The following is a 26,509-nucleotide window of genomic DNA, read 5'->3' as shown; positions in this document are numbered from 1 at the left end:
TCTCCTGAGGGCTCAGAGCCAAGGGAGCTGGGAGGCGGTCCCATCGCCGACTCCAGTACTAGCGAGTTAGCTTATAGGCAGGATGCTGAGGGTTGGCAGAGGTGAAAACATGGGCCCCCAGTCACAAAGTCAGTTGAAACAGAGCGGCAATCAAAGCCCCTGCTTTCCGGCCCAGCTGTCTACCACATGCCTTAGGCTGTGCCTCTCCCACCTGGACGGTACTTGCTTTCCCAACCTTGTTCTGCCTGAGGAAAGTGAGAGCCAGTCCCACTGACCAGAACACAACCCAAGTGGCACATGTTTACTGAGTGGCTTCTACGGCCCAGGGACTGAGCTAAACCACAATGAAGAACCCCTTGCCATCAGGGAACTCAGAGTGCAGTGAGGGAGGCTAGGACGCTGGCAAGAGGCAGAGTGCAGGAAAGGGGACAGGAGCAGAGCCTGATGAAAGGGACTTCAGGGGAAAAGCCAGGTGGAGACAGTGTGCTGCAGATAAGTTCCAACGTGACAGACTCTGGTGCAAAGGATGCAGAGTGGCCTCATGCTGAGAGGACTTGGTCGAGGCCCCACCACGACAGGGACACGGTTCCGTGCAGGACTGCATGTCCTGGTCATGTGGCCCTCTCCCCGTCTCCCCCTCCAGCTCCTACGTGTGCCAGGCCTCCACCTGCCCACAGGAAGGCTGATTGCTCCTCTTGACTGCTCTCCACACTCACCCTCTGCACACCTAACCCCTGCTCATCCTGAACGTTCTGACTTAGCTGTCGCCATTTCCTGCCACACTCCTGACTGCTCCATTGCCACCTTTACTGTCCATCCTAATATGTACAAGAGAGAAAAAGAAAGCAGGAAAGGGCAGGAAGAAGGAAGGGAAAAAAGAAAGGTGTGCTCCCCACCCCAGATCCTGGTAGCCTGCTGTGTGGTCTGCAGCACAGAGTGACACCCTGTCCAGTGCCCACGCCTCTCAGAGGATGTGCTCAGGCCATGACAACGACCCACCTGGACCACCCCACTCACTGAGGTGCATGGGGGAAGGCTCACAGCACGCATTTGCTGACCTGGAGTTGGGGGCACTCTGCTTGGTCGGGGGGGTGCCAGGACCCTCATCCTGTTCCATCAGCGGGTCGATGACAGAGGGATGCTCCGGGGTGGTAGCACCGCTGCCCTGGAGAGTGGAGTGGGTACTGGCAGGGTCCAGGTGGGAGCTGGGGATATAGGACAGGAAGGATAAAGAGCAGCTCACAGGCCCCGGCAGCCGGAGCCGCTTCCTCCGGTGGGAAGCAGGGCTGGGCTGTGAATAGGGACCAGGTTACCCGACCCTGCATCCTGAGAAGGGCGGATACCCTGGGGGCTTGGGCTCGGGTCATGCCCCCTGCAGAATCTGCCTGTCCTCTCCTCACCTGTCCTCAACTCGGGATCCTCTGTGAAGGTGTTGGTCTAGGGGACACACAAATTTGCTGTCCCTTTTCCGCTGTGCGTCTTGTCCCCCCCTTCACTGAGCTGTGCAGGGTTGAGTGGCAGGGGCATGTCTTCCCCTTCCCTCATCTGCCCTACATCCCACAGCATAAAGGCAAATACAAGCAGTGTCTGCTCGTGGACAGGGGCTGTGTGTGTGAATCCCACCCCAGGGCCTGGCTACCACACCCCAGGTGTGGAGCCTCCTGCGGCACAGGGGGCCCCAGCCATCTCTTTCCACCCCTATCTCAAGAGAAGACATCTTCCCTCTAGTATGTCCTTCTTCCAAAATCCAAGGTTAGTCCACTCTCCTCTTATGGCAACAGAATGCCCAGAACTCGCAGCTGGCACTCTGGGTCTCCCCAGGGTGAGCCGTGCACCTGCCGCACCCGTCACCTCCCCCAGCCCGGAGGGACCCTGGAGGTGCAGGCCCTCACCTGGACCGGGAGTGGCTGCTGAGCTGGTGCATGTGTGGGTTGTACTGGGCCAGGATGGTGATGGTGTCACACTGCTGCCCGATGATGAGCCGGGCCTGCTGCTCCGTGGCACTCCGCAGATTTATGCCATTGAACTAGGAAACACCCAGAGAGGGCTCGCTGGCGGCAGGGATGGGAATGCGGGAGCATCATTCTTCCACAGAACAGAGGCTCCCACTTACCTCAAGCAACTGATCTCCATACTCAAGGCCGGCCTGGTGAGCGATACTGCCCCCCGTCACCTTGGAGACGTAGACGCCGCCCTTCTCTCCACTCACAATGGAGATGCCCAGCGGCTCCGAGCCCTTCTGCAGCTTCACGTGGCGAGGCTCCTCCATGTAGGGCCTTGGAAGAGACAACAATTTTGGGATTTGGGCCTAAAGGAAGGGTTTGGGAAGATCTGAGGCGAGGCATGCAGTCAGCTATGCAGACAGGGCTAGGGAGTGCCCGATGCCCCTACGCTGGCACAGCTGGATGGGAACAGGATGATCCACCTTGTATGACAGTGATACACATTCCCACAACCTCATGCTATACAAACACAACACTCCAAATGGACACGGAGGCACCCAGACACAAAGACACAGAGAGTGGTTCAACTGAACTATAAATACTGATATACATGGGAAAAGCAAAGATTTTCACAGCGTGAGGAGAGTCCCCTTACAATGTGAGATTTACAAACCCCCAGTGGGGTCTAAAGATACCCTTGGAGGAAAAAAATGGCTTCTGGGATGACATCCACCCAAGAAGAGACAATATAAAGTATCAGTTTTTATATTTACCAGTACACAGAGTGATGTAAAATGATCACAGAAATTAAGCTATTGCAAATCCAAGCCATTAAAAAGGGAGCAGGGAGGCTCAGAGTAAGGCAGCAACCGTGCACTTGCTGGCTGGAGGGGAGCTGATCACGTGCCAAGGGCACCAGGGGGCTCAGACGGGGGCCTCAAATCAGGCCAACCTCAGACTCCTCAGGGAGGAGGACCTGGGCCTGGCAGCCACGGGCAGTCTCAGGAGGGATCTGTGATGGTGAAGACATCTGGAAGGTGCGAAAGGTTAGAAAGAGAGGGATGCTCGGAGAAGGAAGACAACCACAGACTCCTGGAACACAACAGACAGAAACACAGCCAAGTGACTGCATTTCATGCTGCCCTGAGCTCTTCCTATCAGGACAAAATCACGGCCAAAGGCCCAGGTAGAACCAGTAGGAGACCCATCTCCTTGGGCTGCCCTCCAGAGCCCAGGGGTGGGGGTGGATCCAGAAGTGCAGGCGAAGGGCAGGCCCTGAACCACCCCACCCCCGCCACCCAGAGGCACAGCAATCGCTGGAGCTCAGTGGGCCTCAGGCTGCATCCTCGCTGCTCAGAGCCCAGTACTCTCAGATGCTGAGATAAAAATCCTTCTTGACTTGTTGCTTCTCCCCTCCTGCCCTCCAAAGCATTCTCCTCTTCCCAAACTCACCTGCTCTGCAATGCCTCCCTTAACTGTCCGACTCAGATGCATCGGCCCCTGGCTTGCACCCTCCACCACTTTGAGACTCAACACATATTAGAGTGCCAGGCAGTTTAGTGTTGTAAGAACCCTCAGTGAGCAACCACCCCAACACCTCCCTCATGCCCCAGCTGAGGAAGACGGTAGTGAGGCCCAGAGCCAGGAGCAGGCCACCCGCTCAGGCCAGCCTGCTGGGCAGCAGAGCTAGTTCCTGGTTTAGGGGTCCTCATTCCCCATTGAATACCATTTCCTCTGTCCCAACTCCAAGCAACACATCTATCTCAAAAAAGAGCAGGTAACTGAATCATAACAGCCATACAATAGACACCACGAAGCCGTTACAAATGATACCAGGATTGACTGACACGGAACAATATCGAGGATATGCTATGGCTGAGAAGACAGGTTGCTGGAGCAACACATCAGTGAGTGGTAGGTGACCCAAACAAGAGTGGCCTCGCGCCAGGGTCAACTCAATTGGAACTCCACCTCCTGCTGCTTCTGCCAAGAAGCGCCTTCCTTGACTGAGCCCTGCCCCGCTGTAGGGATGTGCTTCCCATCACTGTGCCCAGCAGACGCCCAGGTCATGCTCACCTGTCCTTTCTCCGCTCACCAAGGGCCACAGGGTTGACTGCAATTCTAGGCAACGTGGAAGCTGAGGTCTGGGACTGGCTACAAGAGGACAGGGTGTCGATGTTGAGGGGTGACTGCGGAGGCGTGCTGCATTCAGAATGAGACAACGAACCTGCCGAAAAAGGTGTGGGGTAACATGGGCCTCGACCTTGCATCTCAGTTCAGCAGCCAAGATCCAGAGAGAAACATGATCCAGACTCTGGCCCATGCCATGGCCACAGCACACAGCCCTGAGTTCAGATGCTGGGTTCAATAGGGCCTTTCTATCCCTACATCACTAGACAGAGGCTGGACTCAGTGTTTACAGACTGGCTGGAATGGGGAGGCAGTCAGAGCCCTGCCCAGACCCTCCCCCGAGAGGTCAACATGAACAGTGGAGGGGAAGGGCATGCTGAGTCCTCACCTCTGTCAGAGCCCACAACAGACCGCGGGTATCTTGGTGTTGATGGGATTTTAATGCGCTCGGCCTTGAACTGCAAGTTGCTTGAAGACCCTGTGGTTCCACAAGGGGACAGAACTTTAGGCCTGTGAGCAGACACCACCCCTCACCCCTTCTAGTGGTCAGGAAAGATGCACAGTCGTGACAAAGTGCAAAGCAGGGCCATGCCATTTATCCCCAAGGGCCTCAATGTGGAACAGGCAAGAAAAGCAGATACTTAACACCAGTATTTGAATAAACTGTGCAGGCTGAGCCTGCTCCAGAACAAAATCACACAAATCTCAACTTTTGCCTCAGAACATGGGAAGCAACCCAAGAGAAAGAGGCAGGTGCTCACCTGCTCTCACAGGTTGGGGCACTGCCACTATGGGGTAGGTGCCAGACTCTGCTCTGGGCTTCATTTCCTGTAAGTGGTTAGCAATACAGAATCCCCCAGAATGACCGAAAGCTCGCGGACAGGGAGCAGGGCTCCTGGGCCAAGGGGTCACCAGGAACTACCACATGGCCACTAGGGAGAGCGAAAAGACACAATGGACGGCCAAAGGAAACGTGCAGTGCAGAGGCTCCCTCAGCCCTGGAGGGGAGGAGCCGTGTGGGGAAGCCACCAGGCGGTCAGGCGTGATGACGCAGGCAGGCGGAGATGGACAAGGCCAGGGACCTGCTACTGTGAGAAGGTTCTAGTGGTGCAGTTACCAAGGCGGGCACTGGAGGGCAGTGAGTTGGACCCATGGGAAGCTCTCATCTCAGAATAGTCGCTGCAGGCCCTGTGGCTCAGATCCAGGCTCAGGCGTCCCTGGTGCTGGACACTGCGAGAGAACCAAACAGGTGAGGGGCCAGGACCGGACACAGCCCCTGGGGAGAAACACAAGTGGCAGGCCTGGGCAAGGCCTCCCTTCCTCAGCCAGCAGAAGGGAGGCCCTAAAGCCACTGGCTGTCAGCTGAGGGCAGCAGCCTGCCCGCAGCCATGCCCAGAGCGGGACCCATGAGGGCCCTGCATGTGGTAGAAGGGGCCAAACGGAGCAGGAGCAGCCCATTCACTCAGCCTCAGCTGTGTCGCGCTCACTGGACGTAGGGTTTCTACAGGGAAAACAGAGGCTCTGAGTCCTGGGTGGGCCAGGGAGAGGAAGCCTCTCTTGGGGGGTGAGTGGGGAGAGGCTAGATGGAGAGAGGACCTTGGAGAGGGAACCATGAGCCTCACTCAGGAGAATGTGCCTAGAAGCTAGAGGGCAGAGGGCCAGGCATCATCCGCTCAGCTGGCCTGCTGTCAGGCCCAAAGACATCCTTTACTAATGGCACGAGACTCCCTCTCTTCCCTGCCTGCAACCCTCTGGTGGTCTCTCCTGCACCCAGAATAAAACTCAAACTCTCTATTACCCCTGCAGACCTGCAGGATGGGTGCCCCATGGTCTGGGCTCACCTCCTGACTCACCGTACCTTTGTCAAGCTCCCCCTCTCTGTCCTAAGAGCCCATCACACTGCAGTCAGGTGCCTGAGCTGGAGCACACACAGCCCTCCTCCCTGGGGACTCTGCCCCAGGTCTTGTGCAGCTGGCCTCTTCTCAGCCTTTTGATCACAGCAGCACCCGCACCAGGGGGCCTCCCAACCATCCAATCTAACTCTACCCCCTCTTCCAAGTCAGCCTGGCTCATCACCTTGGTTCATGGTTTTCAGAGCTACTTGGCACCATCTGGTATCACTCTGGTCACATTTTTCTGCCTGCCTCCCACACCTGAACACAAACACCACATAAGAAGAAACTTGTCTATTGAGTTCTCCATCGTATCCCCCGGGAGCTAGAACAGTCCATGGCACGTAGTAGGTGTTCAATAAAACTTGTCAAATAATTGAATGAATGAATGAATGAATGAAAGTGAGTACTTTTTAAGGTTCAGTTTCCTTAGCGATATAAAACAGAGACAACAGTCCTTAGCACCTAGGGTTGCTGTGGCAATTAAATGAGATATTTATAAAGGTCTGAGCATAGCGCCTGGCACGTGAGCAACGAAGCATTTGGCTACCATCACTATCATCTTTCCTTAACTACCTTTTCAAGCTTCATATTAATGAACCAAGAGAGCATCCTTGACGTTCACTTTCCCTGGGGTCTCGGAGCTGCTGAAACCAGCCCCTTCCCAGCTACGCAAGGAAGCCTCTCTGTCCATGAGCCTCTTGAAGCACCGGTGGCTTTATGGCCAGGTAGGCTTGGATGGCTAGGGTGCAGGGAGGTGTGGGGTGACTTCACATACCTGGGATGCAAAACCTGGGGGCCGATCTCTCTGGGGACGGGTGGAGAGCTGCAAGGGCCAACCCTGTGGCTACGCACAGTGTAGATGGGGTTCCTCAGGATGGAGCTCACAGTGGTGCTCGGGGTCATACTCCGGGGAACGGTGCCTAGAAATGGGCTGGGTGAGAACCAGCTTCCCAAAGCACCCAGCCAGCCCCAGACCTGTGCAAGCCTCTGGCCTTTCTCCATCTGTAAAATGGGAGAGTTCTCTTTGATGCTTCCTATTTCCCAGGCCACTATGGGGAGAAAGCACTTTGCAAACCTAAGAAATGTCACTGACAAAAAACTAAATGTCACTCCAGACAGGGAAGCAGCAATTGCTAGCTCTTTGGACTTCTGGGCTAAGGACACACAGCTGCTCCTTAAAATGACGGCCTCCACTGTCCCAGGAACTGGGCGGTCCTGTGGGTCTACAAAGACCCTCCTCCTCCCAGCCCTGCCCAGCTGACTCACCCACAGATGCCTTGCTGGGGTAGAGTGGGGGGTTGCTGTGCCGGCTGGAGTGCCCTGGCGAGTAAGGGGACCACTCCTGGAACTCTGGGGAGACTTCTCCACTGGCTGAGATGCACTTCTGCTCCTATAGAACCAAAGCAAGAGAGGGTGGCTGGACACAGGGAAACCCATAGGTGTTTGCAAGCAATTATGTTTCTTATGCACTAGCTCCTCCCACTTGGACACGAAGTGATGGTCGGGGAGATGTCATTGCTCACTTGAATTGCCTTACACACCCGGAAGGGAAGAACTTCCTAAAAAATACTCTGGAAGAAAGCCACAGAGGAAGGTTCTGTTCTTTCAAATAAGCAGAGGTTGTATGTGTGTGTAGAAGGTGGACCAAGTGTGCATCAGAGCTGTGTGAAGCTGCCTGCAGAGCAGCATGGATTTGTTCTCCTGCTCACAGCAACCTCTCCCTTCTGTAAATGACTACAGCACCCACAATGACAAGCCAGCCTGTCCTGCAGCTGCCTGACAGATTCACGAGTTTGATCTTCTCTCCTCAAACCCCTCAAGGCAGGTCCATGTCACCTGGTTTTGTTGTGCAGTTTCAAAAGCTTCTCGTTGAATAAGCAACTTAAATGCTACGCCCAAGAATGTGCTTCTCTCTTGGTGTCACATCCCCAGTAATGTGCACATCCCACATTACGCTCCAATCTCCAAAGGAGGGCTGCTTCCCACTGGCATCCACCTGCCACCCCTCCCCCTCCCTCGGGTAGATGCTCAGAGCAAAGGAGCCAGGGCCAGGCACAAGCCTGGCGACACCGATGCAGGCACTGGGGTGCTCTCACGCCAACTACCCCTTCCCACGTCCACCCCCACTCCCACCCCCACCCCAACGTTGCCTCTACCTCCAGGAACTGAGCAGGAATCACCACTGGTGCGAGCTTTGGCCGGAAGCTGGGGGCAGACTTTGGGCGGCGACGCTTCTGGCCCAGCTCGTCCATCTTCTGGGACGTGAGGTCCTCATCACACGACTTCTTGGCAGGCAGGTAGGAGGAGTCTCCATCCGCTTCAGGGTAGTAGCTGGAAGCAATGCGGACCCTGGCCTTGCGAGGAGGTGAGGCGTGCATGGGTTCCCCAGGGTCCACGTCGGGGGGCAGGGCACTCGGGGGGCTGGTGGACGGGGAGCTGCCCACCAGAGTGGCCTCTGACTCAGAGCTGGTTTCTAGCCTGTGCTGGAACTTAATGGAGTCACTCCTCCTGGGAGGTTTTGGGGGCGTCAGCGGGCCCACCCTCTTGGAGGGCTGGGGGGAATGAGCAGGCCCAGGGCCTGGGAGCAGGTAGTCTATTTTGGGTGGCGTCTGGGGGCGTTTGAACGTGTTAGGGTCAAAGATGGACTTTCTTTGCTTTGGCTTCTTGTAAACAGAGAGCTTCTCGGGCCCTGCCGTGGAGCTAAGCACGGCCTTGGGCCAGGTCCCGCCGCTGTTGGGGCTCTCGGGCTCGGCCTTATCCAGGGGAGCCTCGGTCGCCCCGCAGGAACCAGCCTCAGTCTCGAAGGGCAGCAGTGGCCGCCGGCTCCGCGAATCCGCCAGCCCATAGCCACGCTCCCCAGAGGCATCTGAGCGGAAGGAGCTCAGGCTACGCTCGGAGGCGCTGGGACACGTCTGGGGGGAGGCTGGGAAGGGTCCCCCAGGGAACGGCTTGTGCAGGAAGGAGCTGCTGCCTCCTGGGGGGCCCGGCTCCTTCCTGTCCTCCAGCCTGTCCGTGTAGAAGATGTCCGTCTGCGTGGAGTTATTGTGCTGCATCAAGTTCCGTTTGTTCTGAGCCTGGACCTCTGGGCCGTGGGCTCGGAAACTCAACATCTTATCAGAGTCCTTGATGTTCTCAAAGATGTTCTGGCCACTCCATGAGGAACTCTGAGGAAACACCTACATAGGAACCGCAGGAGTGAGAAAGAAAGCAAAGACCACAGAACCTGGCGCTGCCACTGACAATGCCCCTGCAGGCAGAGCAATGGTCAGGAACGGGCACACACACCCCAGAGAGCAGGCAGACACACACACACACATACAGGCATGCAAACACACACACATGCATGCACACGCATGTACACATCTCCCTGACGGGGGGCTTTCCCATGCCCTGGTTCACTGTGAACCCGCTGGAGAGCCCTAAGTGCTCTTGACCTTGAGTACTTTCTGAAATCACCTGGATAACGTCCTGCATACTTTTTAAGTTATTAAATAAAAAAAGATTCATCACTTAAAATACATATCTTATGGTATTCACATAATGGAATATCATTCAGTAATAAAAAGAAATGAGCTATGCCCAGCCGGGCGTGGCTCAGCGGTTGAGCATCGGCCTAGGATCCAGGAGATCAGGGTTTGATTCCCGGTCAGGGCACATGCCTGGGTTGCAGGCTCGATCCGCAGTTGGGGGTATGCAGGAGGCAGCCGATCAATGACGATTCTCTCATCATTGATGTTTCTATCTCTATCTTCCTTTCCTTTCCTCTCTCTAAAATCAATAAAGATATATTTAAAAAAAGAAAAAAAGAAATGAGCTATCAAGACATGAAAAGACATGGGGAAACTAAATGCACATTAGTAAATGAAAGAAGCCAATCTGAGAAGGCTGCGTACTGTACGATTCCAACTCTACGATATTCTAGAAAAGAGAAAACTAGAGACAGTGAAAAGATCAATGGTTTCCAGGGATGGTGTGAGAGAGAAAGGGGTGAATGGGGAAGCACAGAGGATTTTCATTACAGTGAAACTGTGCTGTATGATACTGTATCAGCAAGAACACATCATTGTACATTTGTCCAAACCCATAGAATGTACAACACCAAGAGAAAATCCTCATGTAAACTGTGGGCTTTAGTTAATACTAATGTGTTAACATCATGACAAATGAACCCCACTAATGCAAGATGTTAGTAGCAGGGGAAGCAGACGGGGGAGGGGAGATATGAAAATTCTCGACACTGGCTCAACTCTTCTGTAAACCTAAAACTGTTCCCGAAAAGGCTATTAATTTTAAAAGAATTAATTTTAAAAAACTTGCTTAATGAAGTGGATAGGCCTATTTTTTCCAACTTTCTATTATCAGTCTTTTCAATTATGTAGAAAAGCTGATAGAAAAGTACAAGTAAATACCTATAAACCCACCATTTAGGTTTAACAATGTTTTAAAAATTGCCTACATGTGTCAATCTTGCAGAACATTTTAAAGTTTTAAGTACAACATTTCACCCCTAACAACTGTATCACGTATTCCCCCAAATGCGGCCATTCTCCTATGTAACCTCAATACTGTCATTATACCCAGGAATATTAGCAATTCCCTAAAATGAACTAATTATTCAATCCAGATTCAAAAGCACCACACTATCCCCAAAATGTCTCCATAGCTGTTTTTTGTTTTTAAACCAGATTCCAGTCAGGGTTCACGCACACCTGGCACCTGTAAATTAGGACCCTTTTCCAAGGGTCCCAGTGACACGAGAAGAGGGTCAGGCACACGGAGCTGGGGCTTCGCCTGCCCCAGACAGCAAGCACAGGAAAGGGATGGGCAGGACCCTTACCTTCAGGAGGGAGAGCGTCAGGGAGTCCTGGCAGCTACGCAGCAGAGACTCACACTCATTCAGAGACTTGTTGTCCAGTGCAATGCCATTGATCTAGGGCCAAACAGAGACCTTGTCAGGCCGGCCGCCAAGACCAGGGCTCTGCCCACCTGCCAGCCCAAGTTGGACCGTGGGCCTGGCTCTGTAAGGTCCCCAAGTCTGAAGCTGGCAAAGGAGAGAAAGACCCTCCCCAGTAAGGCCTCTGCAATTCAGTTAAAGGGCTTCTGAGGAGCATGCAACACACAGCCATAAAATCACCATATAGGAGGGAGCATATCTGACTGGGACCAGGCCACCATGGCATCCAGGGAAACTGGGGGGACAGCAGGCTCTGCTTCCTGCTGTGTGATGCTGGACCTGGATTCAGACTCCTTCATGCCTAAATGGAAGATAAACTGTGTGCCCCCAGGGGCAGGAGGAGACAGAAAAACATGGCCATGGAGTGAAAGGCCTTTGTAAACGAAAAAGTACCACATGAGCTGAGTATCGTCACGGTTCACTAAGACACATCACAACCGCTTACGCTTGAATTTCTGCCCACACCTCTCTCGGACGTGCCCCAGTCTTTGAAAAAGCGTATGTGCGGTAGGTGACCGGTTAGACCAGGCTGCACCCATACCACGGAACACACAGCCAGCAGCGAGAAGGAACACGCGCCCTGCTGAGCAGGACAGCGGACCTGAAAAGGTCACACATTGTACGATTCTACTTATCTGCCATTATAGAGATGGAGAGCAAATTAGTTGCCAGGGGTTCTGGATGGGGGAGCAGGGCGTGGGTGTCCCTATAGGGGGTAACACAGGTAACATGAGGGAGACTGTGGCGGTGGAACAGTTCTGTGTCTTCATTTTTTTTTTTTTTTGGTTACCTAAACATGATAAAATGACACAGAACTAAACACATTCACTGTATCAATGTCAACTGCCTGGTTTTAATATTATAGTTATGTAAGATGTAACCATTAGGGGAAACTGGGTAAAGGGTATAGAGAACCTCCCTATACTATCTTTGCAACTTTATCTATTTTTAGTGTAATTTACTGAATTATAATTACTTATGTAATTATTTCAAGGTGAAAAGTTTAAAATATATATGCAGAAGAATTATATTGGAGTAGTGGATTAATTCGGTTGTTTTTTCCTTTATTACTTTCCCACATCTTGAGATTTTTCACAATGGCAATGCTGCTTTTAAAGTCTGGTGCTCCCAAAATCTGAAAAGCAGTGGCAAAGATGTGAAGCAAAGAGCTCCCCACACACTGCAGGTGGGACTGAAAAGGCCATGACCTGCTGGGGACACAGGGGAAGGTCATATCAAATGTTAGATGCTTATCTGATCTAGCACTTCCCCCGCCCCAGGAATAATTCCCCCGTGGCACACTCTCATGGGTCCCTGTGGGTCCCGTGGAGGGATGCAGCAGTGGCCACGCAGCACGGCTTGTAAAGGCAAGGATGCCCTGAGTATCTGTCGGGGGGACTGGCTAACAGCTGTGCTGCTACCACTAAGGAACATGCAGTTATTGAACCGACCCAGACACGCCTAGGAAGAACCGCGGGATATGCGTTTAAAGCAAAAACAAGGCTGGCAGCTAAGTCTATCATCCCATCTGTGTGTGCTTTTTAAGTAGGAGATATCCACGTTTTGAATATTTCTGGAAGAAAACACAGTAAGTTAACAGCGGTTGCCATCAGGGTGGAACTAATTGATGGGCACCCAGACTGGAGAGGAGTTACCGCTGCTGTGCCTGTTGCAGGACTGGAATTTGGGGTGTGTGTCATGAACAAGCATATGCTTTCAATGTTAAAAAGTTATTTACAAGGACCAAATGTGATGCCCTCCGACTCAGCAGTCTCACAGCACGGCGGGGGTTGGTCACCAGGGATGCTGCTAAGTATCCCCACAGCGGCTGCTGCACACAGGTGACGTTTATGGCAGGGCTGTTTGCAACTGCAGAACTGAAAACAACTCGTATGTCCATCAATCAAAGAACAACGTAAACTATAGATAATCAAACAGCAGAACACCGGGAGGCGGACAAAAACAATAAAGATCGACTTGGAAGGGTACCCACAATGTAGAATGCAAACTGCAGGATAACAGAAGATGATTTCACTACTGTATTTTGGAAAGCAAACAAAACCCAGAACCCCTATCCGTGTACACAGATTTGTACGCGCACCTAAGGTCCAGCCGGGAGCACATCTTCCAAATAAATGGGGAGAGATCACCTCTAGGAGCAAGATTAAAGGGAAAAGAGGAACTGCCACTTTGTACATTTTGCTATTGCTTGAATTTTACAGCAAACGAGTCTTTGGGAATAAAAAGTAAATTTTAAAAGAAACAGATAAAATATTTGGTAAAAAAGATTTCTTTAAAAAATCACATATAGATACCTATTTTTTTTAAAATTGACCTAACTATACATTCATATATAGAATAAAGATTGTAGGGAAATACAGTAAAAATGTTAACAAAGGTTATCCATAGGTGACAGCAATAAGATGAATTCTTATTTCCTTCTTAAACTTTTTCTGTACTTCCTAGTTTTCTACAATAAATAGAAACATACTCTCAGAAGGAAAAAAATCACATTTAAATGTTCACATTTAAAGAAAAAGGCGAATATTAAAAACTGTGTTCATTACGTCTTGTTCACAACTCCCGAATTTGTAACCTGTCTACGTGCAGCGAACAACCCATCCTGGAGACTTACCGCCACGATCCTGTCTCCCACGGCAAGGGACCCCTCCTTGGCGGCCGGGCTCCCAGGCACCACAGCAGCAGCATACACTCCATTCTCCAGGCTGATGCCGCTGTCTGTGAACCACAGGCGGTCCCCAGTGAACCCTGCCCAGGTCGCAGGGCCCTCTGGTGGCCCCACCTCATCTACGGGAGATACTCTTACAAAGTTGGGAGATTGTGACCTGTCCATCCCAGCACCCACCCGAGCCAGGCCACTCAGGGGCTCAGTCACATCTGGTCTGGTGAATCAGAGACAAGCAGGACCCAGACGGCCCCACACTGGGGAAGCACATGGGCTGCATTGAAGCAGCATCAGCGCCTCAACCCTGGGAATGAAGTGCACCCGAAAACACACCTTTCTGTCCGCTCAGGTTGATGTGCAGCGGAGTGACCACCTTCCCGCCCAGGGACTTCCTGCGCCGCACGACCATGTTGATGGCGCCCTCCCCGTTGAGGAGCGCCCTGATGGCCTGCTTCTTGTCCTTATTGATGAGGTCCACGTCGTTGATCCTCAGCAGCCAGTCATTGACCCTGAGGAAGACAAGGCCGGCTCGGCGTCAACATAGGCCTCAGGGGGAGCACCAGCTCTTCCCATCCGGCAAGCCAAGTGCCAGAAAGCAGGTGCCCCACATACACATTCAGAAAGATTTCCCCTTCCAGGGCAGTCAAATGGTTAAACTCACAGGTGCTGGAGCTACACTGCCTGGTTCAAATCCTGGCTCTACCACTCACTAGCTGAATGACCTAACCCCTCAGAGCCTCAGTGTCCTCATCTGTAAAATGGGGCAGCACCTACCTCATAGGATTATGAAGATTAATGAATTAATTATAAAAGTACTTAAACCAGTACTGAGCATATAGTAAGCGCTATTTTCTCATCATTGGTATTTCATGGAATGAGCATACAATAGACATTCTATGCTCTCACACATAGCCTGAGCCCCTTTCTACCCAGAGACATGAAAGGGGGCACCTGGTGACTGGAGAAAGGTCAGGTTCACAGGCAACTGCGAATTAGAAAGTGTCCTTTTTTTTTTTTTTAATTGATTTGAGAGAGAGAGACAAAGAAGAGAGAGAGAAACATTGATGAGAGACAACCATCGATGGCTGCCTCCTGCACGCTCCCTGTTGGGGATCGAGCCCACAGGGCATGTACCCTGACTGGAATCTAACCGGTAACCTCTCAGTGCATGGCTTGATGCTCAACCAACTGAGCCACACTGAGCTGCAGGCCTCAGACAGACTGAATCCCTCAGACCCAGGGATGCATTCATTTAACTACCGCCTGGCTCTCCAGGGCCTTTCATTGGGTCAGAGGGCCCCACCTTCCCTCAGAACCTGGGTTTCCTCAACTCTTACCGTAAGCGGCCGTCTGCAATGCTTCCTTTGTCCACCTTAGTGACAAATATGCCGCAGTCCCCGGGCAAACAAGGCTCATTCACACCTTCCGCCATATCGAACCCCAGTGCCTTCAAATCAATGTCCTCCTGTCAAAACAGCAGCAGCAGCAGCCACTTTACAAAGCAGTGATGAGAAACATGGGCTCTTAAACCCCAAGCCACTCGCTCTAATGTGGGACTGTCCCTTCACTGTGACTGACAGGGCACGTAGTCCCCAAGATGCAGCCTATGAGCAGCTATAACCTGCCTCTCTCAGCCACTGCAGACACACGTCCCCACCAGCATCACCCCTGGGGACTCTGCTCTTCCCTCTTCATTCCATGTGCTGCGCCAGCATCTACCACACAACACAGAAAACCAACCTGCTGGAACCCAGCTTGAACAAGTGCAGGGAAAGGAGCATTTGCATCCTGGGAGGAAAAGCCGAACCTCCAAACTAGCAACTGTGACACTGGGGGACACTGGAAGAGGGTCCTTCCCTTTCTCCCTCATCCAAAGTCTTCATGTCAGCAAAATGGGAGAAAAGACATGAAGAAAGCTCACCGTCTCCCTTTCAAACTCTACAACTTCCGTTTCCCACTCCATGGAATCGGTGTCGATGGCTGAGTCATGGGAGCTGTGGGCCATCAGCTGCCGGAACCGGGCCTCCTTTTCCAGCTGGGATTCCATCTGCTCCCTGCGAAGAGAGGGAGCCGTGGCCAGGGCCCTGTGAGGCGAAACACCCCACCCAAGTCACAGCTGGAAACCAGGTGGACCCCTCATGAAAGTTCAATGGGGCTGTCACCTCGTACTTCATGCCAGCTTCCCAATAAATCTGAAGTATCAGGTCCAGTCTGCTTGGATATCAGGGGGGTTTTATACTGTTTGGTGTTTTTTCTTAAAAGACTCAGAAATTCTTCTCACATTTATCTAGAGGTTTAATGCAATTCCTACGAAAATGCCAGCAAGAGATTTTCATAGATACAGACAAGAATATTCTAAAATTTATAGGGGAAGGCGAAGAAAGCAGAGCAGCTACACCAATTTCGAAAACAAAGAATTAGGTGGGAGAAGCCACTCTACTCGATTTTAAGACTTTTTATACAACTACAGTACTCCAGACTGAGCGGCACTGCCAGGAAGGTAGACACACAGATGAATGAAACGGATGAAAGGATCCAGAAATAGCCCTGCAAAGGACAAAAGGTGCAGAAGTAACTGAATGGAGGAAGGATAGTCTTCAACTAATGATGGTGCAGCTGGACATCATGGCAAAAAAGGGAATCTCAACCTGAACACCACACCTTACATAAAAATTGCACCACAGATTTAAACGTAAAAAATAAACTATAAAACTTTCAGAAGGAAAATACAGGAGGAAAGTCTTTGTGATCTAGGGCGAGGTTAAGGGTTCTCATACATAACAGAACCCATTCAAAATAAAAAAATAAAAAGTCAATAAACTGGACTTGATCAAAATGAAAACTTAAGCTCTCAGAAAGACACAGGTAAGAGGATGGAAAAACAATCAGCCCTTGTCCCATCCCCCAGTCACTTGCACATAATGCTCTTCCTTCCTAAAACCTAGGCCCGGACCACCTTCCCAACTCATCAGCCCTGCCCACTGGGCTCCTGGCACACTGGTGACTGACTTGTTTTCCACCCAAGTGCACAGCTCCCAGGTCCACACTTTCGGCTGAGCTGGGCCCTCACTGGCCAGCTCTAGAATGCTACTCAGCTTCCTGGGCACCGCCTGGAGCCCAGCCCACCCCTGTGCAGCCTGAAGCTCTGCATTTACTGCTGACTGCACCGGTCTCTCCCTCCCAATGGGCACCTCTGCTGCTCCTGCAGACTGGGGGCTTCCTGTGCAGCAGCGTGGACTCCATCACCAGCACCCCTGGGAGAGAGAACTCAGCAGAAAGGAGATGCAAATACAAATGTGCTGAACAAACCAAGGAACCTGACTTCCTTAGGTGGTCCAGGCAACTCCAGCACAATTAAAATGGAAACTTCCTCCCATGCTGAAGCCTCAGGGGGTCTAGGCTGTACCTCAATTTGATTCCATCACTTGAGAGACTATCACTTTGCCTCAACCTCTGAGATTTTCTTTAGAGCATTCAAGCCCCAGAGGTTCTAGGTTTTTACCTAATAAATGAAGGGGCTTGTCTGATGTTAGGTGTTACTGAGTGGGAGGGGAAGCTGCACTCCCTTCTGAAGGGCGTAGCTCAAGTGAGCAAAGCTTGTACACTGGCACCCACGCGCCTCGCACCATCCTTCCCCACTCCATCCATCCCATGGGAAGTTCCTGGAATGGACAGAGAGCCACTCTTCTCAACTAGAATCTGGTTCTGGGCTACTGGGCTCTGCCGATTTCTCTTTTTAAACTTTGATCTCTGCATTTTCAATCTGCTGCTTATAGTCGCAGGTTTTAGATGATACCCCTGGGAACACTGTTGTCACTGAAGGGGGTTGTCTGACATCCCAAACAGTCTCTCCCAGATGGGCATCCAAATAACACAGTAGGACAGACTGCTGAGTGGTGGTCACAATCGCCTGCAAAACCACCACAATCTGTCATCACTTTGTTCCTTTACGTACTTATCTCTCTGATGGACCTGCCTGTGGTCTGTCTCCTTCTGTGTGCTGTGCCCCCCACAGGGCAGGGACCTGGTTGGACTGCTCAGCCATCTCCCCTGTGCCTCCCACAGGCCTGACCCACAGAGAGTAGGCATGTAGTAAATCCTTATTGAGTTGATGAATGAATAAGGGAGGGAGGGAATGAATGAATGAACAATGCATGTTTGTCTGTCCCCAAATGGACTGCCAGGGAGCAGGGATGTTCCTTCCTATATGCCTCTGCACATGGTACACACTTCCATGTGCTCAGCAAAGGGCCACTGTCATCTTCTCTGCTGGTCTTTGAATTTCTAATTAGCTCTCCATGTGGAGCCAGCATTTGGACCCATTCTACAGATTGACATAATAAGGCAGAGAGAAGGGATAAATGGCCAGGCCTTGCACTTCGCTACCTTGTACAAGAGCAGCCCAGGCAGGCGCCCACCCCAGCATACTTGAGCTCCTTGAGCTCCCGGCTGACGTCATTCTTCTGTTTGCGAGTGTCATCCAGGCTGCGCAGGGCCTCGGCCAGCTCGGTCACTGCCCTGTCCCGCTCCCGCCTCAGGTTGTCACACAGAGTCCTGGTAGAGGGGGTACAATGCAAGGTCACCATGAGGGGTGAGGGACAGAGGACTCGCGGCCTGCAGTAGACACCCCAGGTGCCTGCCTTGTCCCCAGATGCACAGGAATGTTTGAGAGTTTGTAGGCAAGGCCATCAAGGCCATCCCCACTGAGGGACAGAGGTTATGCTGAGGACCCAGGTGAAGAGATCCCTTCCCCAGTTACTGGGAAACAAACATTGAGTTCCAAATGTCCAGTGCTCATCCCACTGCTTCACCCTATAGTGCCTGGGGTTAAACAGCACCTCCCACTGAAGCCCACCCAGCAGGCCCTGTGCTCCAGTCATGACCAAGTACCTCATGACTACCCACAAGTGGGCCTTTCACAATCAGGCTGAGCCCCAACCCAGACAGAAATCGTGCCTCGCGCATCTCTATGGCCCTGAGCTCTGCACAGGCGCAAGTGCAGGCTGGACAACTCTCTGCTAAAGGAATGTGGCTTCCGGGACCTCAGCCCCTAAGAGAGGAGGTGGGACAGGTGGCCTGGCAGAAGGAAGTCTGTGCTCTGTGCCACCTCCAGGACTGCACCCTGTCACAGGATAGACCAAGAACTGGTGTCCCCTCTCCATGGCCCCAAATCCCCCCACCTGAACCCTCACCTCCTGACCAGCCTGTGTGGACATTAATCTCTCCTTCAAAAGGCCACAAGGGACCTTTCAGAAACTCTCAATGACCAAGTCCCTGCTCACTGCCAACATCCCCACCACCACGTCCACTCCTGGCTCTACCTCAACCAAGGATCCAGTCTACATTCCCAGGTTTCCCTTTAAGGCCCTTACAACTGCCCTCAGGAGTGCTGTCAGCTGCCTCTTCTGAGACTCTCCAAGTGCAAGACCTACTCCAGTCACACCCATGTCCCTGCCCTGCACCCACATGACACCTTTGCTCATGATGTTCATTCAGGCTGCAATGCCCTTCCCTCCTCCACCTGGGAAAATCCCACTCATGCTTATGTTCTAGCTCGAATGCCATGCTTTCTGGGGAGACCTCCCCATCTGTTTCCCTTGCCCAGTGCCCTGCATGCCCCCATCACAGCTCTGGATGAGGACCTGGAATTCCCTGTTCACCCATCTTCCTTCCTCTCTGTCCTGGCTGATAAAGCTGCCTGCAGCCCCCACAGGGCCGGCCCCTCACAGGCATCACACTACCTGGGAGCCTTGGAGCCATCTCCCAGGGTCTCCTTGCTCAAGGGACTTAAGATCCTGGCACACAGTAGGTGCCCAGTGAATACTGACTGAGAGAATACAGCTTTGATTGTCAGTTTCATCAGAAGCTCCCTAAGAAAAGAGCCTGGTCTTGGGCCACTTTGCAAGATCCGAGTGCACACTCGGATGCAGGGTGAAGTGCAATGGACATGGACACGTGAAATTCTAATGCTCTGAGGCGAGGTGGGGCATCACCCAGGGTGGGAAGGGAAGAATCTAGTCACCTCACCTGGAAGCATGGCAAATGACTGCAGCCCTCCCCACAGACCCAGTGTGTCAGGGGGAGACCGGAGCCCACGCTGGCCAGGGGCACCATACCGGATGCTGTCCCGTTCCGCCACAATCTTGTCCCGCTCCTGGAAGGCCCAGTCCCGCCGGCACTTGGCCACGTCTGCCTCCTGGAGGGCTTCCTTCAGCTCCTGGCACAGAGCCTTGCACTGCTTTCGAAGAATCTCAGCCTCCTTGTTGGCTCTCCCAGCATCGATCGTCACCGTGTCTTTGATCTGGTGGGGACAAGAGGCAAGAAGAGGAGTTGTTACTGGGCCTTCTGGCTCAGAAGTACCACCTGACAGGTGCAGTGGCTGGGGCTGAACTCTTGGGGTCTGGATGGAGGGGAACACTGGGATCCCAGCCAGAGTCCATCCCCAAAACCCCTGCTGCACCTGTACCCCAATAACCACACACCCCAACATCCCCTGCTGCTCCTGTACCCCAATGGCCACATGCCCCACAGCCACACTCAGACCCCTAGCGACATTAGGTTAAGGTCCAGTCCAAACTCTCACAACCCACACAGCACCTGGACTAGAGCCCCTCTCAGCCAAGATCTCAGTGACCCAGGTGGACCGTCTCCCCTGGAGGGCCTGTTCCAGGCTCCACCCTGCCACTTATGACGTTTGTATCTTACAGAGCCACCATGCCTCTCTCAAGTGCTCCTGTGACAAAACATAAGGATGCAAGGCCCAACTGGAGTGAAGGTACAGACACTGGTCCCGATAATCCCCCACTCTGTGTCTGCAACACTGGTTTCTCGGCTCTGCTTTCTTTATCTAGCATACAGAGTTATTTTTAAATCTGGAGATGCAACAGTATTTTCCTGGTGAAGCCCTGTGCATCTCAGTTTGTTTAGAAAGCTGTCATCTGAAGCATCCGCATCTTGACGCCTCCCCAGAGCATTACGTGCTCCATTAAAATTTCAAAGCAAGCTCTTAGGAGCGCTCATGTAGAAAGCTCCCTCTGTGCCCCTATGCTCCTTAGGAAACACAGGGAAATGACAAAGCAAGTGCTTACTGCAAGAGTAACTCCTACCCCAGCTCAAAGGCTTCCTGAAGAAGCAAAATACACACAAGAAAGGAGAGGAACAGGTCCCTTCTGTGCTGGGAATCTCCACCTGAGTAACAAGCACAGGGAAGACCAGCACACCCAGGCGGCTTCCCCCAGCTCCCCAGTGGACAGCAGCCTGCCTCTGCCGACGCGCACTCAGGAAGACCTCACGAGTTCAGCCAAGAGACAAGCAAGAGGGAGAGACGAAAACGTGTGCAGTCAGCTTATACCTCCCCCTCATCTCTCACATACAGTCAGGAGGAGCTGGGGGGAAATCTGCACAAAAATAGTACCTTAACTCTAGGGAGTGACAGTGTCACGCTATGCTGAAAGTTTACATTTCCCAAGATCAAGTCCAATTACTTCAGGTTTAAGTTTTCCCACTTTTATGCAGTGTTGATTGTTCAGTTTGATCTTTTTATAAACAATTATTATTAATTCTAACAAGAATTTGTTATAATAAAAATTTACTTAACAATAACATTTTCTTAAATCTACATTCTATTCTGTGTTTTATATTAACATAGTTTCCTATTTAAAACATGTTAACATGTGGTTTCAATGAAAGGTCTTTCCATCTGGCCCTGGATAACCATCTCGTGCTGAAGGCCAGAGGTGGAGACAGAGAGAGACCAACACCAGGGAATCAGGGAGCTCCTACCTTCTGCCCCCATCTCCCCTTCCTTCCACTGGGCCATCACTGTTAGTCTCCAAAATAGAAACACCCCCAAAACATTGCTCCTTATGAGAAACACTGGAAGCATGATAGTCAGTCTTATTTAGAGGGGAGAGGAGGAACAAGGCATCTTTAAAAAGGAGTAGAATTGGGGAGCTGGGGTCCCTTTGTCCAAGCCCCCGATTACACTGATGAGGAAGCTCAGGGTCCAGGAGGTGACTGCCCCCAAGGTCCCACCCCGGGGAGCGAGCCCAGGTCCAGGTCTCCAAGAATCTTGCTCCTGTGCTCCCTCCTCCACACCATGCAGATCTCAGTCTGCAAAGCGCCACCCGTGATCTCCTTCGGCCGCCCTGGGTGACCTTGGACCACACGCTAAGGAACAGATGGGCTGGTTTTCACAGGACACTCACCTGCCTAGACGTGTGGCCGGCAAGAAAGGCCCAGGGGCTGCAGGGGCAGAACCCACACCAGCAGGTCTTGAGGTCATGGGAGATTAAGACCCTCCCACCCACACCTTAGGGCCCAAATGTCCCAGGCCACAGACCTGGCCTGGGAGGAATTGGGGGGTGGACAAAGCAGAGGAGCAGCTGAAGGTTTCAGTTCTGGAAGCTGCCCTGGGGGGAGTGGCGGTGGGGGCGGGGGCTCTCCTCTCCAGCCTGCTGGCTGGATCAGTGCCTAGAAGAGATTCCTGCCTCAGCTGACAGGCAGACTTGATGCCCAGCCAATGCCCCCTGCGAAGGCCAGGGAGCCGGGCTCCAAGCTGAAGGGCACGCATGAGTGCAGGCAATGGGGGGACAGGCTGCCACCAGATGCCAGCACCTCGGGAAGTCGGTGGTTCTTCATGCTTCTCAGTGCTTTCCACATTCCCACGAGGGTATGGTTAACCTCACAATTTCCTCCACATGGGACACTGTTCTATACCAGGCTCACCTCTTATGTGTCTGACACGGCCTGGACTTGCTGGTATAGTGACTGACTCAGTCATTTTCAAGGTTTTCCTCTTCATCACTGTGTTTTCCCTTTTCAATAACAACACTTTCCCAACCATTAAGCTCTCAGGTGCCAGAGTGTGAAAATGCACTGATGGTTTTTCTAGGACAATTACCAAGTTCTAATACATTATATTTACTTATTAAAAATCCCTTCACCACGGTCTTTTAAAGAGTTCATCAAAGTAAATTCTCCTTTTTACAATGGCTTTCACCTTGACGGTCTGAAAATATCTCACTCCTTTGATACGAAATTGCCATTAGTTGGCCCATTTTTGCCAGAAAAAAAACAAAAACATTTTCCTAGGGTTCTTGACAAAGTAACCAATAACCATCTTAATAATAAAGGCTCAAATCATTCCTACTTTGCGTGGACACTGCTCTAAGTGTGCTTTCAATATTAAATCACGTGATCATCACAGCCACCCAGGAGGCAGAAGCTATCCATTATCATTTCCATTTGTCAGATGAGAAAATTGAGGCCCAGAAGGCCCGCTCTCCAAGCACAGGGCCTGAGCCCCTTGCATCCATGGCCCCTAGGACTACCTGGGCATAAGGAGGTGTCACTGTCCACAGAAAGCCTCACAGGGACCCAGCAACTCCTCGGGCATCAGCCCTACTCGGGCTGGGTCCAGGGCTCTGGCTCCCACAATCCAATGCCCGCCACCCCCTGACAATGTGCCCATCCTTTAGCACCTTGCTTTCCACTTCTCAAAGACCAACTTTAAAGGCTGTGTTCTGACGTGCACAGAAAAGTAGAATGGAGGAGCGTTTCAAAGCGAAAAAAGTCTGCTATGGCCAAGTTCAGCAGCTCTGAACAGAGCCGCACAGACCCACAGGATGGGAAGGGCCCCTCAAATCAGGGAGCCGGCAAGGAACATCTGCACTTGGGGGTGAGGGGTGCCAGCGATGAGGCCGAGGGGTCAAGAGGAAAGATGCAAAGCATCCACACTGATTCACCCTCAGGAGTCAAGCTAAGTGGCCTCACTCTGATGCTACTGAACCCCAGGCTCCTGACCCTAGAGCTCTGTCCCCTAGGGAGCAAGGCTATAGAAGGGCCTCTGGCACAGCCTAGTATACCACCTTCTTACCAGGAGCCCGGCTGCCCCTTAAAGAGTAGACCCCTCAGATGCTGGGAGAAAAGAACCCTAGGGTGCTCTTCTGGACTCGCAAGGCCGAAGGTTCCTATGGCTTTGGGAAGTTGGCCTTGGGATCTTGCTTCTTAATGAGCAAATCTCTTAAGATATCTGCCTTCAGCACAAGACTGATCAGCAATTATGTCACCACGGGTTTGAGCGTGAGTGTCTGCGCATGGAGCACGCGCGTGACTGGGCGTGTCACCTTTCTTAGCCACACTGTAAGCTACGGAGGCCCGAGACCACAGCTGGACCTCCCCTTGCATCCCTGGAGCTCGGCTTAGAGCCGGGCCCTGAGCGCAGTAAGCTCGGCAGTTTCCCAGGCAGCTCCCACAGCCCAGCCGGCACACAGGCCTAAGATGAGAAGCCCTTCGCCCCGACTCGGGCAGGCTGCTGGTGGGGCACCGTGCGCACCGCGGTCCTTCCTCTCTCGCTGCTTTCCCAGCCGGAGAGGCCAGCGCCCAGCCACCTACCTGTCGCAGCGCCTCCATCTCCTCGCTGGCCGCCTTCTTCTCCGACGTGCTGCTTTTGAGCTTGGACTCGGCCAGCTCCACTTCGGCCTGTAGCTTGTCCAGCTCGGAGATGACCTGGTCCCGCTCACTCATGATGAGCTTGTACTCGCTGTACACCGCGTCCCGCTCCTCCCTGTACTTCTCCGACTCCTTGGCGGTCCTGGCCTGCGTGGTGCGCAGCTCCGTCAGCTCCGACTGCAGCAGCTCCATCTCCCACTGCAGGTCCTTGTTCTGGGCCGTGGCCTTGCTCAGTTCATGGTGGATCGCCTCGAACCTGGGGGAGAAAGGCAGCCAGGACGTGGGGGGTGGCGGAGACCTGCCCGGTCAGCTCTGCTGTGCTGGACAGTCAAGCATGAAGCTGCAAGTGAGGTCACTCTCCACACCCCCAAGGGAGAAAAGTCACGGAGCACCGGTGCCCCTGGACCTGGAATTTTTCTCAGCCTTTACAAACACCAGAAGTTGAACTGAGGACTCCATGCCCTCTGCTCTGCTAGAAACAACAGGAAAATGCTTCCACAGTCAAGCTATGTTATTTTTTAATGCATGAATCACAGTATATGAGAGATAAAAGTGGCCTTAACAGTCATTTAATCCAAACACCTCATTTTACAAATACAGAAAATAAGGAGATGCAGGTAGCTGGCCCAAAGTCGGCAGGTTAGTGTGAGAGCACAGGTCGGGCCTTCCAAGCCAGGAGGTACCTTCCACACAGGGAGCCTCGAGTAGTACTTCTGAGAGTGTGTTCCTTAGAACACCAATCCTACATGGCACTCCATTAAAAAAAAAAAAAAAAAGTATGTCCTCAGATGACTTGTGTTTGCAAAACACTGCGTTCCTCCCTCTTGGACGGTCTAGTGCTCAGTACCACAGTGAAGGCTCTGAGAAGTCCCACACTGCAGACACCTGTCTATGTGCAACCTGGCAATTCCCAAACCATTTTATATCCAGAGAACACTTTTCATATGAAAGCAATGAATGCCCAGGGAACTGGTATTCTGCAGAAACGTACTTTACCAAATATTGTCTGAGGCCAGGGCTCACGTTCCTACAGATTAGATACCTTACTAAAAAAATGAAGTTTTGAGAGAAACAATGCCTAGGACAATTAACTTTGCTATTTACTAGGTGGGTGACAGTGGGGAGAGGCTTGTGGGAGGAACCCTAGGAAATGGGATAGTCGGAGCACACCCAAGTTGTTCAAATGCGAGGAAAAACAACTCCCAAGATGCACTGAGTGTCAAGAAAGTGTTTCCTGGAAAGAAGCACTTTTTGATTGAAAAGGCACAACTGCTGCGCTGTTTTTACTCTCTGGAAGCATCTGGGAGCCTTGCAGACAACCACAGGCCCACAGAGGACAGTGCCCCAAGGCAGAGAAGAGGCGTTTGGCTCCCAGGCCATCCTCCACCCTTGGCTCCTTGGCTCCTACCTCCTCAGGGAGAGGGCACACTGGTGCTGCAGCTGGATGGCCGTGTCCCGCTGCTGCGTCAGCATGTCCGTCTGCTTCAGCAGCCGCTGGTTCTCCTCCTCCAGCTGCTCCAGGCGGCTCAGGTCCGAGTTGTGGATGGCAACCTTCTCGCTGTACCTCTTCCGCAGGGCATCGTAGTCCTTCTTAACCACCTCCAGCTTGTCCATGGCCGTGTCGTACAGCTTGTTGAGAATTTCTGATGACCCGTTGTGCTTCAACACCTGGGGACCAGAGAGTCACACTTACCAGGGGTCTGGGGGGGCAGGAGGAAGGACAGACTGACCACTCACCTCCCTGTGTCCAGGGGTAGAACCGCTGACCAGGGAGGGGAGGCCATGGCCTCTGGCCTTGGGAGTCTCCAGGTCTGACTCTACAGGCCCTGCAGTCACACTGGGTGACTCATTGGTTCATGAACATTTGTTAAGTAGTGTGCTAGAGCGAGTTACCCTAGCAGGCCCAAGACTTCTCTCCTTAGGAAGGCCTGCTTGCAGGTTCACCCTTGGCTGATGCCTGGGAACCTGAATGGCAAATAGTTCCCTACACGGATATAAAACTTTCCCCAAGTGACAAGAGGGGCTCCCAGTGCCTGGATCTGAGCACTCTCTTTCTCCTGGGAGTCTGAAACCTCAGCACATGCCAGGCAGTGGTGCCTAGTGGGCCAACCCCCAGGAAAAGCCCTGGGCTTCCCTAACACCACTTCCTACAGGCTGTCACGATTCAGCACTGGGGGACCTGAGCATGTCCTGTGTCACTCCACACAGAGGGCTTTTGGAACCTGCACCGGGTTTCCTCTGGACTTCGCCCCACACACCTCTTCCCATTCCTGATCTTGCTTTGTGTCCTTTTGCTGAAATAAATTTTAGCCGTGAGTATGACTGATTATACACCAAGACAATCGCCAAACCTGGGGCTGTTGAGGACCCTGGACACAAGCACCTGCATGTTCTAGATGCTGGTGACGCCAGACAGAACACAGACACTGCACTGTGTATGTTTTATCCT

The 26,509-nt window shown here is 52.4% G+C and overlaps 1 protein-coding gene across 3 annotated transcripts in view; it reads right to left on the bottom strand.

The window, feature by feature from the left end:
- Nucleotides 1–26,509, bottom strand: part of DLG5 (discs large MAGUK scaffold protein 5) — a 109,278-nt gene that overhangs the window by 18,973 nt on the left and 63,796 nt on the right. Inside the window, exons 6-24 of one of the 3 annotated variants that reach the window (XM_087824296.1) lie at nucleotides 25,469–25,728; nucleotides 24,004–24,316; nucleotides 19,725–19,909; nucleotides 18,037–18,162; nucleotides 15,530–15,662; nucleotides 14,946–15,073; nucleotides 13,942–14,117; nucleotides 13,558–13,661; nucleotides 10,806–10,898; nucleotides 8,125–9,144; nucleotides 7,235–7,358; nucleotides 6,744–6,888; nucleotides 5,191–5,303; nucleotides 4,462–4,551; nucleotides 4,020–4,170; nucleotides 2,896–2,973; nucleotides 2,114–2,276; nucleotides 1,893–2,026; nucleotides 1,059–1,205 (exon numbers count right to left, since the gene is read on the bottom strand). In XM_087824296.1, the coding sequence (XP_087680422.1) occupies nucleotides 1,059–1,205; nucleotides 1,893–2,026; nucleotides 2,114–2,276; nucleotides 2,896–2,973; nucleotides 4,020–4,170; nucleotides 4,462–4,551; nucleotides 5,191–5,303; nucleotides 6,744–6,888; nucleotides 7,235–7,358; nucleotides 8,125–9,144; nucleotides 10,806–10,898; nucleotides 13,558–13,661; nucleotides 13,942–14,117; nucleotides 14,946–15,073; nucleotides 15,530–15,662; nucleotides 18,037–18,162; nucleotides 19,725–19,909; nucleotides 24,004–24,316; nucleotides 25,469–25,728 (3,683 nt within the window). Of the gene's footprint in view, nucleotides 1–1,058; nucleotides 1,206–1,892; nucleotides 2,027–2,113; nucleotides 2,277–2,895; nucleotides 2,974–4,019; nucleotides 4,171–4,461; nucleotides 4,552–5,190; nucleotides 5,304–6,743; nucleotides 6,889–7,234; nucleotides 7,359–8,124; nucleotides 9,145–10,805; nucleotides 10,899–13,557; nucleotides 13,662–13,941; nucleotides 14,118–14,945; nucleotides 15,074–15,529; nucleotides 15,693–18,036; nucleotides 18,163–19,724; nucleotides 19,910–24,003; nucleotides 24,317–25,468; nucleotides 25,729–26,509 lie in introns of all 3 variants that reach the window. The other 2 variants (XM_087824294.1, XM_087824295.1) reach the window with 2 other exon arrangements.

This window comes from Miniopterus natalensis, chromosome 14 (assembly GCF_054644295.1).
Source record: "Miniopterus natalensis isolate mMinNat1 chromosome 14, mMinNat1.hap1, whole genome shotgun sequence".
NCBI classification, from domain to species: Eukaryota; Metazoa; Chordata; class Mammalia; order Chiroptera; family Miniopteridae; genus Miniopterus; species Miniopterus natalensis.
This window is presented reverse-complemented; position numbering and strand designations above follow the sequence as displayed.